The 13162-nt window shown below is 36.9% G+C and overlaps 1 protein-coding gene across 2 annotated transcripts in view; it reads right to left on the reverse strand.

Moving 5' to 3' along the window:
- BTBD7 (BTB domain containing 7) overlaps positions 1 to 13162 on the reverse strand; it is a 52585-nt gene that overhangs the window by 27123 nt on the left and 12300 nt on the right. For both annotated transcript variants that reach the window (XM_074908576.1, XM_074908575.1), the window contains exons 2-3: positions 6525 to 6710; positions 395 to 1474 (exon numbers count right to left, since the gene is read on the reverse strand). In XM_074908576.1, coding sequence (XP_074764677.1) covers positions 395 to 1474; positions 6525 to 6606 — 1162 coding nt within the window. In that variant the 5' untranslated portion in view covers positions 6607 to 6710. The remainder of the gene's footprint in view (positions 1 to 394; positions 1475 to 6524; positions 6711 to 13162) is intronic.

Below are 13162 nucleotides of genomic sequence, written 5' to 3' on the forward strand. Positions count from 1 at the left end.
ATCAACATACAGGGACAGTTCAGAATAACTCTAAATATTTCCACCTCTCCACAAGGATCTCTTGTATCCTCTCCCTATCACTTACACCCCAAAAATTGATTATAGATAAAAGTAGATAAAGATTAGAAACATGAAGACCAGTTATAGATATTTTACATAAACAGCATGCTTCAATAATGTTCAGTACAGTTAAAAGCTCTCATATGGCATTTCTTCTGACCCGAGAAAATACAGATGCATTATATACAACTTACAGATGGAAAATAAATTCCTTTTCCTAAAGGAATTGTCAGCCACTGATAGCAAGACTCAATAGGCATACTTACACTGCAAAATAGCTAAAGAAAAGTTCTGATAAGGTCATATATTCTACATCAAGGACAGTATTACATACCTTGTGCAAGCATGTTAAACTCCAGAAACAGTGCTATGTGATAAAGCTCCATAGCTTCTTCAGCTCTAGTCATGTTTAGTTTTCCTGCTACAAGAGCCTGAACTTCACTTAAACTGCCCACTGAAGGGCTAGAGTGCAAAACTGACAGGTCCACCACATCTGTATACATACAGTTCAAAATGACCTTAGCATATTTTTTTGGTATGATAGATTCATCCAATATAATTCGAGTTGGAGTTCGTAGAGTTCGGTCTGTGATTTCTTCACCAGTTCGTATCCTCCTCTGCAGCAAGTGACGAAAAAATGGAGATCGTGACGAAATAATAGCTTTGTGAGCTCTGAGCTCTTCATCTAGACAGTTCTGACTTCCACCAAAAGTTTCAACTAATTCAGAGTTGGATGAAAAGCTAAGAACCACATCGTAGTAGCACATGTAATCAAACAGTGCACGCATGTCAACATCTAAGGAATTTGGTGTTCCAAATTCTTCACTAAGCTGCACAAGGATATCAACATTTTGGAATCTTGAATCCTCCATTCCAAACTCGCCCGTATAAAGGTAGTGTAACAAAGCAGAAAACATAGGCATATCTATGCCAGCTGTGTTAATATCCATTATTATTTCTGCACCGTATTCTGGTGAGGAAGAAAGCAGAGTCTTAAAAAACGGACATCTTGCCGCCAATATCGCACGATGCACAGGAAAGCAAGTTTCCTGAAATATTAAGTCTACATCAGTACAATATTTGTACTGATAAAGTTCAGCCATGTCTTTTTGTAGTGTCCTTGCTTCTGGTCTTGCCAAATTGGCCTGTAGATAAAGTTCCTTTAAGGCTGATGTCCCTTCATACTCTTCTACTAATGCATTAACATCTCTGACATCCCAGCCTGAGAGGAGTTCGCGCATCTGCTTGGCATGATCAGCAGATCGGCTAGATTTCCGACGCTTAATGAATTTCTTTTTGAGGGTGGCAAGGCCAGAGGTTTTCTTTTTCTTGTCTTGAGGTTTCTCATGGCCATGGTCAAGGCTATACAGCTTAGATTCACAGCCATAACCTTGATGAGAGTAGGATGATGTCCCTAAAGGAAAAAAAAAAAAAAAAAAGCAGAACACATTTATTCTTTAAATTTAAAAGAGAGGTCCATAACACCTAAACATCCCATCAGTGTGTTTAAGTTACACAGTTTTTCCTTCTCCTCAGATCAGATAATTCAGCAAGGTGGACACCTGACTGAAGTACTTTCTGGCCATGAACAAAAAAAAATATTTTTTTTTGCATCTAAAAGTTTACACTTTTTTCTTCCCCCCCTCAAATGTATTCAATTTTAAGAACTGAGCAGTGCCCGTTAGTGTAGCACATGGCACACTTATCTAAGCAGGAAGAAAACACTGTGGTCATAACATTACAAGTGTCATTGTATTAACTATAGGAAGTAAAAAAGACAGGCTTTTAAAAAACTTCTATCACCTCAGTGAAATAGTAGCACCTTCCTCCTCCCCCTTCAAGTGTTTTTCAAATTCTATTCTTCTAGCATTAAGTGTAATTTCAACAAGAAAAGCACACCTGGCATCAGACAGTTATCATAGTCACAAGGAAAAAAAGAAAAGGAAAAAAGAGAACACAGTACCAAAACATTCAAGGAAATTGAGGATAATGATTTAATTTTCAATGTAAATTTAACAAAGAAGTAAAAATTCTGTTGTGTGATAGCCAAGTAACGCCAAAAGCAAAACACATAATCTCTTTTCCACAGAACTATAGATGCTAATTTGTATGTACACCCATTTAAAAGAATATGGGGAATGTAAGTTTTACTGTATTATTAAAGATGTCCTTTGAACAGGGCATTATACAATTAAAATATACATATAATTATTTTTCCCCTCAAAAATAATTTATAGGGAAGTTATGTTATGAACCAAATATGTCATGAAATGAAAAATGGATTCCCCTCAACATTATCTGTTACATACCCAACACATTCTAAGCGAACCTTTGCTGATTGTCAGTTTGAATCTAGGTGCATATACAGTAACACTGATAGCAATTTAGTAAGAAAAAGAAGAATTAGAGTCTACATTTCTAGAATGAATGGGAAACTGAAGTAATGTTTTTAATAAAGAAGTAGCTAAAAACTATAGTTTAAACAGAAGCATGATTACCATGTTAAAGGGTTATTTTCTAATTTAAATTTATTTACAGAATTTCCACTCTAAGCCAGATGAAAAACCTCAGACATGACAGGAAAAGGGGAAAGAAAAAAAAACCAAACCCAACTAGTGCTTCCAGACAAAAGAATAAACCAGAAAAACACATTTGCAAATGGTATACAAATTAATAACAATCACAGATTCATCTGAAATATTATTTGTCCGTTTTCTGTTAGGAATAGTTAACATGTTTCCATTAGTACATTTATGTACCTTCACTACTTGTTGCGGTTTTTTGATCTTTAAGATCAAAGCATATCCAACCACCAGAGTTTTTGGGGCCTTTTATAACTTGTTCTATCATCGCTCTCTCACAGTTCCATTTGTTTCAGGTAGATTTGATATGATACTATTTTGACAGTGAAGTTATGGGCCAGTCTGTCAACACACGGTGCTTTTAGTTACCACGTTATTTCAGGTAAGTATTTCTTGAACTTTGAAAGACATAAGAGCAATTCAAAGTTGTATTTGAGAGCACAGCAACTGTAGCAATCTGAGATTTCTGTAAATTATTTATTATTTAAGCCTCAATAATTTTAAGTAAATTTATATTCTGGCTTTTATGCCAAGCTAATTAAAACTCCCCCAAATCGTGCAATACAACGGTTTTATGATTCCTCTATTAGTAAAAACTTCGGGAAGGAACTTTGCTTTGAGGAAAGACCTCTAGCCATTTCATCCATGCTACATTAATCAGGCAATGTGTTATTAATCATACTGAAATTTTAAGACATTAGAAAAGATCAATTCAAATGAATACAACAGCAGCAACTCAAGACAAAGAGTGCTGTAAAATTCACCATAAAATTTCCTTCCACATACGATACTAGGCATTACAATAGAAAAGTAGAGATTCAGTCTCCTGCTGATAGAGGCAAGCCTAATATTTCTGCTCCATTTAAAAAGTATCGATTACATTCCAAAATAAAAGTATAACTACACTTTGGTCACTCTATAATGGTAGATTCTGCTCCAAGAGAACATGCCAGCTCATTTCTGTTTGAAGAATTTTGGATTCTAATGGCAGATTTGAGTATGCAGAATATTCTCTTACATTCTGCTCAAGAAAAACTAGGACACCACAAGTCTCAATTTCTTTCTTCCCTGAGGTACTACGTGCACTGAATCACCACAGGATACTAAGCCAGCATTCAAACCTTTAGGTACCCTGAGCTACTTAGAAGATTTAACTTCAGAAGTACTGCAAACAGTGCTATTAAGCCTTACAAATAGATAAAACATTGCTATAGAAGTGCCACCACACAACTGATTTTTGACAGAGGCAGAAACAGAGATGCACCAGCATAGCCCCATTAGGTTTACAACAGCTGGTGGCTCCATATCCCTCAAAGAAATAATTTTGAAGAGCTCCTTTTTGACCTGCCTGTATGCCTTCATAAGGCAGCAGCATTAGAAGTAGGAAACAGAAATTTATTCCCCACTCCTACACTAAAAGGAGATCTATCTACACTGATCTATTAAATGCTGTTAAAAAGAAAGTTACTTCATGCCCCTAGACCATATCTAGCTTTGAACAGATAAAATATTTATAGGAAACAGATGACTGCCAAGAGAAACTACTTGGGCACTTGACAGTGATGGGATCTTGTCTAGTCCTCTGCATGCCCACACATTTTGAAATCTAATTATAGAGCTCTATTTAAAAAATAAACATCTTGAACAGATGTCCCACCCTAGAAAATGGTGTGAAATCCTGCTCTTGAATGCTGTAGACAAAACAGCAAGGAGATGACCTTTGCTAAAACAAAAGTATTTTTTACAGTAAGAGCACTGCATTATTTTTACTGATTTATCTCCTCTTCATAAACTAACCAAACTCAGCATTAAGTCAACCAATAATTGGAGCTCATTCTACGAAACTACTGTGCTTTGCCAGATGAGTTTTCAGCTTTTAATATTCATCAGACATTTACAGTGTAATATGGTGCAGCACTTTAGCAGTAAAGCAGCATGTCTAAAACAAACCCATAGGCCTGAATCCAGTTTCCAGGAATAAGGCAACTAATATATATTATGCAGCTATTCTAACTCTAGTCCCCATATTTCCAGTTCTGCTTTAGGGCAGTGAATAGATCTAATGCCTTCTACAGTAAAAAAAACACAAACAAAAACACCTGTAAAAGTTGATTTAACATTAAAACATCATTATTCTGACAAATTATGATTTTAGGACACATCTGTTTTCTATTGAGACAGCTACACAAGTCAATCATCCAAACAAGAATCAAGATGATAGCATGCCAAACTCCACGAAGGGGGAAGAAGAGATGTATGCCTGCAATGTAGATAGAACATGCTCATGTAAAGCCACCATAGTATCAGAAGATTTCAGCAAGAATTTTAACCAGAACACTGATTTACCTTGCCTAAGATAAGACAGCTGCACACTTTTAGACATTCCTCAAAAAGTCTCAAGCATGATTTTCAACAGGTAACAGGGATCAGTAAATTCATCATGACATGCTACATAATGGGTTTCTATTTTTAACTTAATAATGAAAAGCATCAACAAAACCTTCCACATACCAAGTAGAAAGTTTCTGGGAAATTTAATGAAGACTCTGGAACTCTCCCCTCTTCAAATCTGCCTATTTTCAGATCTGTAAGGGTTTCTCTTCACTCAATATAGAGGCAGATAAAAACCAAGACACATAGTAACATTTTGGATGTGATTTTTAGGAACTCTGTGTGTGTACATATACATATATATATGAGAACTGGGACAAACCTTATACTACTGTTAGTTATAATGCACTGAAAAATACATAAAACCTTAAGGGGGACTTTTAGTACTAACATCTTGGATATCCATGCTGTTTAAGTTCTTCACTGACATGCTATGGCAGCACACACAGGATTTTTAGCCCAGAGCACAGGTCTTTACATGTAACAGTTTGCAGGCTGTATTCTACTCAGATCTCCAAAAGTTAAGAGTATCACAAAAGCTGAGACAAAATAAAAACTACAAATCCTCTGCTAAGAATATCACTGTGCTTTCAGTAGTGATTAAGGAAAGAAGTAACAAACACTGAATATCAGTAACTACTTATTCAGTGTTGCAAGCCAATGTATAAAAGAGAAAAGCGTTTATAAAGTATTTATGTTGTTTACTGCTAAGACTGTTCTTCAGATTGTCAGGATTAGGGTTTTTTTTAAGCAAGACTTATCTTTTCAAAAACTGCCTTCTTTTAGATTCATCGCATAACTATTTATTATTTATAGTGTGACACTGCTTAGATCTGCACGTTTTGCACTAGACTGAAAAGCACATAAAGGTAACACCTACCCCAGTTATGACTGGGATAAGAAAATAATTTCGTAAGGGCACTTCAACTTACATTTCCAGTTAATCAAGGTCCTTGCTTGTAAAGCCCCCATTCCCCATTTACAAGAACAGGAAAAGGACAGGAGAAAAAGTTGTCTTCAAGACTGCATGTTACTTTAAACAGGCTTATTATCAGAGATATCCCTTCCAGCAATAAGGAAGTAATTCACTCAGACACAATGCAAACACCAAAATGAATACTGATGATCAAGAGCTTTATATGCTCCAGTTTCACAGAAAATCTGAGGGAGCAGAAAAAGGTAGATAATATTAACAAATAGCAACTGCTTTTGAACTGGGAAAACCAGCATGCACAATTATAAAAAAACCTCCACTTTATTTAAATAACCTGGCATCTGTTTACTAGCAAATGGCAGATCAACTCATTGCATACGTAGGCCAAACAGATACTGGACAGTACCAAATTTCATGCACGACTGAGCTTGAATGGATTCAAACTGGTGACCTAGAAAATAAAAGCTCTGCATAACATTACTGCAAGCAAACCAAATCCAGCGCACACACAACCCAGCAAGTCATTTATGGAATTGACAATGTAATTGAAGAGTTACCTATGAATGTCTGTTGTGCCTGTGAATTTCCCCCTACTCTTGGGGAACACGAGTGAGGGTAGTTAGATGCATTAGCACCCATCTTCTTCAGTCACTCAGGCATTCCGCCTGCTGGCTCTTCCATGTATAATCCCATAATCTTTTATAAATCTTCAATCTCAGGTCCATCATTCTGTTCCTCCATTTCTAAAGAACAAAAACAGCAATACGTTACTTGATTTTTCAGTAGATATTATGTGATTTAGATAAAACAAACTCAAACTCCAGCACACAATATTTTCATAAATTGACACGTCAAACATTTTCAAGATAGCTTTTCATTTGAAGGATTAAATCCAGATCAAAAATACATTTATTTTTCCAAAACAATTTGTAAGTTTCCAAATCATTCACAAATCAGTATGATAAACTAAAACAAGGAACAGGATGACTATCAAACTTTTATCTAAGAAAACTTCCAAATAGGAGTTGGTCTAGACTAGATATGCTCCTTTAACTACACCAACAAAGACTTTTCATACCTGCTGATACGTTTACACATTGTTCTAAAAATCCCAAATTGAATTATACTGGCTGAGAACGCAGAATAAGCCAGTCCCATTGGAGGTTACTCCATCATCACTGCTTTCAGCTGCATTTTGATTTCATACAATTTTGGTAGTTCTCATTCAATGCCACTTTTCAAGTTTAAACTAGTACCTAGAAGTAGGTTTATAATAGTAAAAGGTGTTTAAGCATTCATCTACTGTTTTATTAAGCATTTGAAAATGTTTTAGGAAGTCAGTTCTGAGCAAATTTGAACAAGGATCCATTGCTAAGTGTACAAGAACACTGTAATTTATTCCTATATTGGCAGTGTTAAAATATTAATAATACAAACTGAAAGCTACCACAACAAAGAACTGCCTGTTGTCAACTGAACATGTGTTCCCCCATCCAAAACAAATGCACAGGTAAAAGAATCAAGCAAAGGTAAAGTCTATATTAGAGTTTTTTAGACTCCACTCAATATTGTGAAAATGTAGCTAAATTCTACTGTGTTGACACAGGTGTACCAATATTTGCTATATGCTCCCAACTTTTTATAGCACGCTTCTGGCATGTTAAATCGGACAAGTGCATGCCATGCAAGAGCGTGTGCTTCAAGGAAGCTGCAGCACTGTTCCAGTCTCTTCTCTCTTCTTTGACAATCTGTTCATTTCCGGCATGAGGGGTGCAGAAGCAGGAGTTGCTGTTAACACTGAGGAGGTGAGATATGATTCTAAGTGAAGAGGCACACCTGGCCTTTTAGTCATAAATGCAGTATGCAAAGCAAGTCCTGGGGAGCAGAAAGCAAGGGACAGGCCCAGTAGGAAAAGGCTGCAAATTGCTGTAGGCACAGGGGTGAGGGGTAACAAGCATCTAAAGATTCAAGAGCTGGCTGCACAAGGAAGAAAAGTTGGGAGGGTTTGGAAATTTGGCTTATAGATGTGGGTATGCAAAAAGGTGACACTGGCATGGGACTGAAACATTGTGGAAGCATGACAGAGTGCATGATTTTCAACCATCTGATGCCTTAAAACAAGGTTCCTAAAATCAGGCCTTTTGACATTTGTAGTCTATGACATCAGATTTTTTTTCAAAAAGGAACCACAACACCTATACTAGGTATGATGTACAGGCAGAACTGCTGCTCTAGAGAGCACATAGCCCAGATCTGCCTCACACAGCTGCAGCCTGCTGATTACTAGATGAATTCTGATTAAGGCAGGAGACACAGCCAGAACAACACAGCAGCTTTCCTGGTATTATACAAGACAACTTGAGCCAATCTACAGGCTTACAAATGCAGAAAGAGGAAGCTCCCATGACTGCCTTCCATAGCTAGGTATAACCTAGCATATAACCTGATGCTTTTCTTGAACTTCTCTCTACAGATTCAGATTGCTACACATCAGGAAGCAGAAAAACAAAATACCTTCCTACATGAATAGCGAACCTGCTCTGGATGAAGTTAGAAACAGAGCACATGCAAAACGGGCAACACCACACCAGTAAACCACCTCAGCAAACACAAGCTGTTGGATCATTTCAGTCTTAGCCAATGCATGGACTCATTTTCTTCCTTGTGCATAAATAAGCTAGCTATTGTAAGATAACCAAATTCATATGGATGCAACCTCTTCTCCATACATGAAAAGCTCCACTGATTTAAGAGAAAACACTTAGAAAATAATTTCTTTAAAACAGTGACATGCCAAGTGATTTGTGTACCCACACAGAATGTGTTGCTTAAATGTGCCATCCATTTCCAGATGGAATTAGTTACATTCAGTATAAACCTTGTGGAGGTAAGAATCACCTTTCAGTTTGAATGCCAACTCTCTCACAAATAAAGGCCAGCATCCTGAGTACATATCCCAACAAATTCCCTTTTCTCAGCTAAAATTGGACTTGGTTCATTTGGACAGAGTGCTGGAATAATGCCACTGCTATTCCACTTTTTCTGCATTGAGCAGTGGTGTGATAACTTGTCTATTAGATGTCTGCTAACACTTTTCAGTTCATCCTGACACGGGAAAGAGTCCAGAAGCTAAGTAAAAAAAAAACCTAGGTGGATTTTTTTACTAGGAAGCACTAGATACACATAACCTAGTCTCAGGTCTGAAGTTAGTACCTTCCAACCTTCCACCTCCTTCCACTTGGCCTCAAGCATGCCCCAGAAGATGGAAGGAATATGATCAAGGAATATATGCAACTGTTCAATACCATTAGTAGTCAATGTTTGAATCTGCAAAACAGGATTTAAATTAACTGAAAAATGTAAACACAGAAGTTCCTAAAATATCCAATATCTAAAGAAATTTTATTCAGAGGCTTACCACAAGAACACTGTTAAACATTAAGCCCAAGTGAGTATCATGCAGAATGAATTCACTCACTGAATTTAAAATATGTAACTTAAGTAATATATGATAGTGTAAGAACAGTGTCATAATAAAGCTGTAGACATATACTAATGTATATAAACTATATGTTATAAAAATTTATATAAGCAAACCCAAACATGACAGGTTTTAGTGAAGAAGGAATTCAGTGCAGAGCAGGCACTGTGGTCAGCCATTTTACAGATGCCAAAACTTCCTGTGCCTCCTTTCAAATTTAACCATGCACTGCTTGGTCATCCATATGCTGGCTGACTTCTTGAAAGAATTTTGTAGCTTGAATTCAAACACAGTTCATAACAAAGCGTGTTGTGCCCCACAGCTAAAAACTGATCCTAGCTATAGTCCCACTACTGTCCTTAACCTTATGTATGGACTGAAAGTACAGTCTTTGTATTTTATTACATCACTAAATTTTATAAGATAATTTTGTATAACCCATATTTCATTTCCCAATTTAAACTGGCATCAGTGATAAACTCTGCCCTGAAGGAAGCCCTGCCATTCTCTCGTCATTCTTATATCCACTTTCCCTACCTTGTGTGTTCTGGCCCAAATATTCCATGAGCCAGATAAACTGACCCACGTTAAAACCAACCTAGACAAAAAGTTTAAACAGTATCAGTAATCCAATTGGTTTGTTATGGCATCACACGAATACTCGCACAGGCGGAAGAAGAAAGAGCAACGTGGAAACAAGCTGCTAGAGCCAGGATTGCATCTTTGGACAGCAAGGTGTACTTGAACCACTCATGGATTTTAGGTGCTTAATTTTGTTTTGCTAGTGTCCATTTTAGCATCTACGCTAAACCTAGCCTACCTGCATAGAAATCAGCCTTGCATGTAACGTGCTGAGTCTAGTACAAATGTATTTACATCTCAGTTACCACATAAAATGACAAATCAGGAATGCAGTTTCCCATGGTGAAAGACAGCTGTAGAAGGAGATGAACATAAAATGAAGAACCAACTCCAAACCACAAGCAATCAGATCTTTATCTGCAAAAGGAAAGATTTCATCTTTCCTTGCAGAAGTTATCCTGCATACCAAAAGCTTCCCTATTTTGGCTTAGCTGAAGAGGTTTTTTTAAATCTAATTTTAGCCTTAGAATGCAGCTATGGAATTTTTTTGTTTTGAAAACTACCATCAGGTGGACTTTTTCTTGCCTTCCTGTTAAGGCTTTATATGCATTCACGTAAGCACTATCAAAAGGAAACTAAAGTCAACCATCTGCTGACCTACTGAAACTGGATCTCTTGTTGAGAACAGTGACACACAAGAGATGTGCATCATGTATGTATACATGCACACAGAAAAAAGTTAAACTATGTCAAAGCTTGTTTAAAAAAAGCCTGCACTGCAGAAATAGTATGTGAAGTGTGTTATATGAAACCAGGAAGCTTTAGAAGCCAAAATTACCATCCCAAATGCTACAAAAAGCACAGAAGTGACTTTCAGATGATACCGATACTCAGAGCAGAATAAAATTTAAAATAAACACAAATCTAGTTAAAAGTTTCAGTACCTGAAATAAGTTTCTCAGTCTTCTCAATACTTGTCACACTGAACCTAAAAATCTTAAGAGCCTAAAACAACTTGGATCTGAGGTGTCTGGGCTGACAGCCAGAAATTCCTGGATTGGGAATTTTGGTTTAACAAAAAGTCTGTTTACAGAATGGACTTTGGGTAACAGTGACACTTTGTTTGTAGTCATTACTCAATACAAAGGTTTCATAAGATTTTTTGCAGGCCACTGGGATCCGATTAATATAAAGGGCAAGGTGGGGAGTGTTAAAACATGTTTTACAAGCAAAAACATTTAACTTTTTCCCCTCTAAAATTTGAAGAGCTTTTTGTATTTCTTCTGGAGTTGCTGCTATAGGATTATTAAATAACATAATACTAAGATCAAAGTAGGAAATCATATCAAGTACATGCACATACTCATACCAACATGATTTTTCAGGTTTTACATTTTATTTAACACATTTTAAATTTACTATGAGTAAATGACAACACAAGTATACCTTATTCATATTTGCTTAGATTTTTATCTAGACCCAAAGTGCTATGCTATTTTGCTCCAACAGTTCCTTTCAAGTAACAAGGAAGCAGAACTGTAATGCAAGAAGAGATGCCAACATCCAGCAGTAAACTGGTACACCTTGGGGGGGTGGGGGAGTGGGCAGGGAATAAAATCAACTTTTAAAAGTAATAACACCAGTAAGGAAATACTCCAACTAAATTTTAGTAAGGACAAACCTGTTTTCATAGAGATTAGGTAGATAAACACATAAAAAAGAAAAGAACTTGTGAGAATGGGCCCCTGCCATTGTCCCCAGCTTGTCCTAACAATCTGAACCTGCCTCCAGCAGAGCAGTGGTCTGGTGACCAAAACAGAGCTCTGAGCCATCAAAGGTATTCAGGAACAATCCCCTGTTCAGCAGAATGATTCTACAGCTCCCATCCACTGGGAAATCTCTCCAAAGCCAGCCCTGGCCGTACCAGCTGTTACACAGTATCACTACCGGAGTTACCAGCTAATGACATCCAAAGGAACAAATACTTAAAAATTAAGCGAGAGTTGCTTGTGGTTGGCGTTCCAACTGTTTGTTCAGATGTGCATTCACCATCTATCTCATCTTCTTACTATTGCACCAAGGGGAATTCTCCAAGGAAGAGGAGCTGACAGGAACTGGGTATTAACTGTCCTGACGCTCCTCATATTCCATGGACGAGGTACTCGAGAGGTACTGGCATACGCACAAAATTTGCTCAGGCTACAAGTCTTCAATCTCTGATGGAGACTTCTAAAGGACTCAATATCTATGGGACATCATATCTTGTAGAAATTGTGTAATTGGTAAGTAATTATCTGTTCAAAGGAAACAAATGAAATTTTGAAAGACCAGCTGATTATATAGCCTGACACACATGCAAATGCACACAAAGCCTATTTTCACTCCTCTTTAAAATCCAGTCAAGCAATCAGACTTTACCATTATTCAGAATTATCTGGATGATACCATAGTAAGATGTACAGTACTAATCAAAACCAGAATCTTTCAGCTGTATCAGCTACAAAAATGAGGAACAGATAACATTCTTCATGATTTGTGTTTATGAATCTGTGTTATTTCACAATTTACTGCATCGGAAAAAGAAAATCCAATAAGCAAAATACCAGAACTTAAGCCACATGAGCAGTTACAGGCACAATAGGGCAAGAAAAAGGAGATATAACTAGATTACAAAAGTGACTGCATTGCTTAGTGCTTTGCTGAGAATCATGTGTTCCAGCTATCACAAAGAACCCTTTCTTAAAGTTAAGCACGAATTTTACAGCTCTTTCTTTTTCATGAAGTAGTATACTTCTCCATTAAGAATTTTTTAAAACTGAAGTGGCAAAACCACCGCAGTAGTCCTGGCTTTTTATTTCTACATCTGTTGAGAATCACAGGATTGAGTTTTAGGAGGGGGAAAAAAAAATTTTAAAAAAATCTTGTACCAATTTTCAACATGTCCTCTATATTCAAATATATACACAAAGGTGTGTGTAGTCTTGAAGATATGTACACTTCAGAAAGTGAAAACACTGAGAAGCATTCTGGCGGTTGAAAAGACACAGAACATATAGGAAACCCCTCTTTTTCAATGCTGCCTTTGCAAATAGTGTTCAAAGTAGGCTTTCTGATGATCGGCAAAGCAATTCA

This window comes from Athene noctua, chromosome 6 (genome assembly GCF_965140245.1).
Source record: "Athene noctua chromosome 6, bAthNoc1.hap1.1, whole genome shotgun sequence".
NCBI classification, from domain to species: domain Eukaryota; kingdom Metazoa; phylum Chordata; class Aves; order Strigiformes; family Strigidae; genus Athene; species Athene noctua.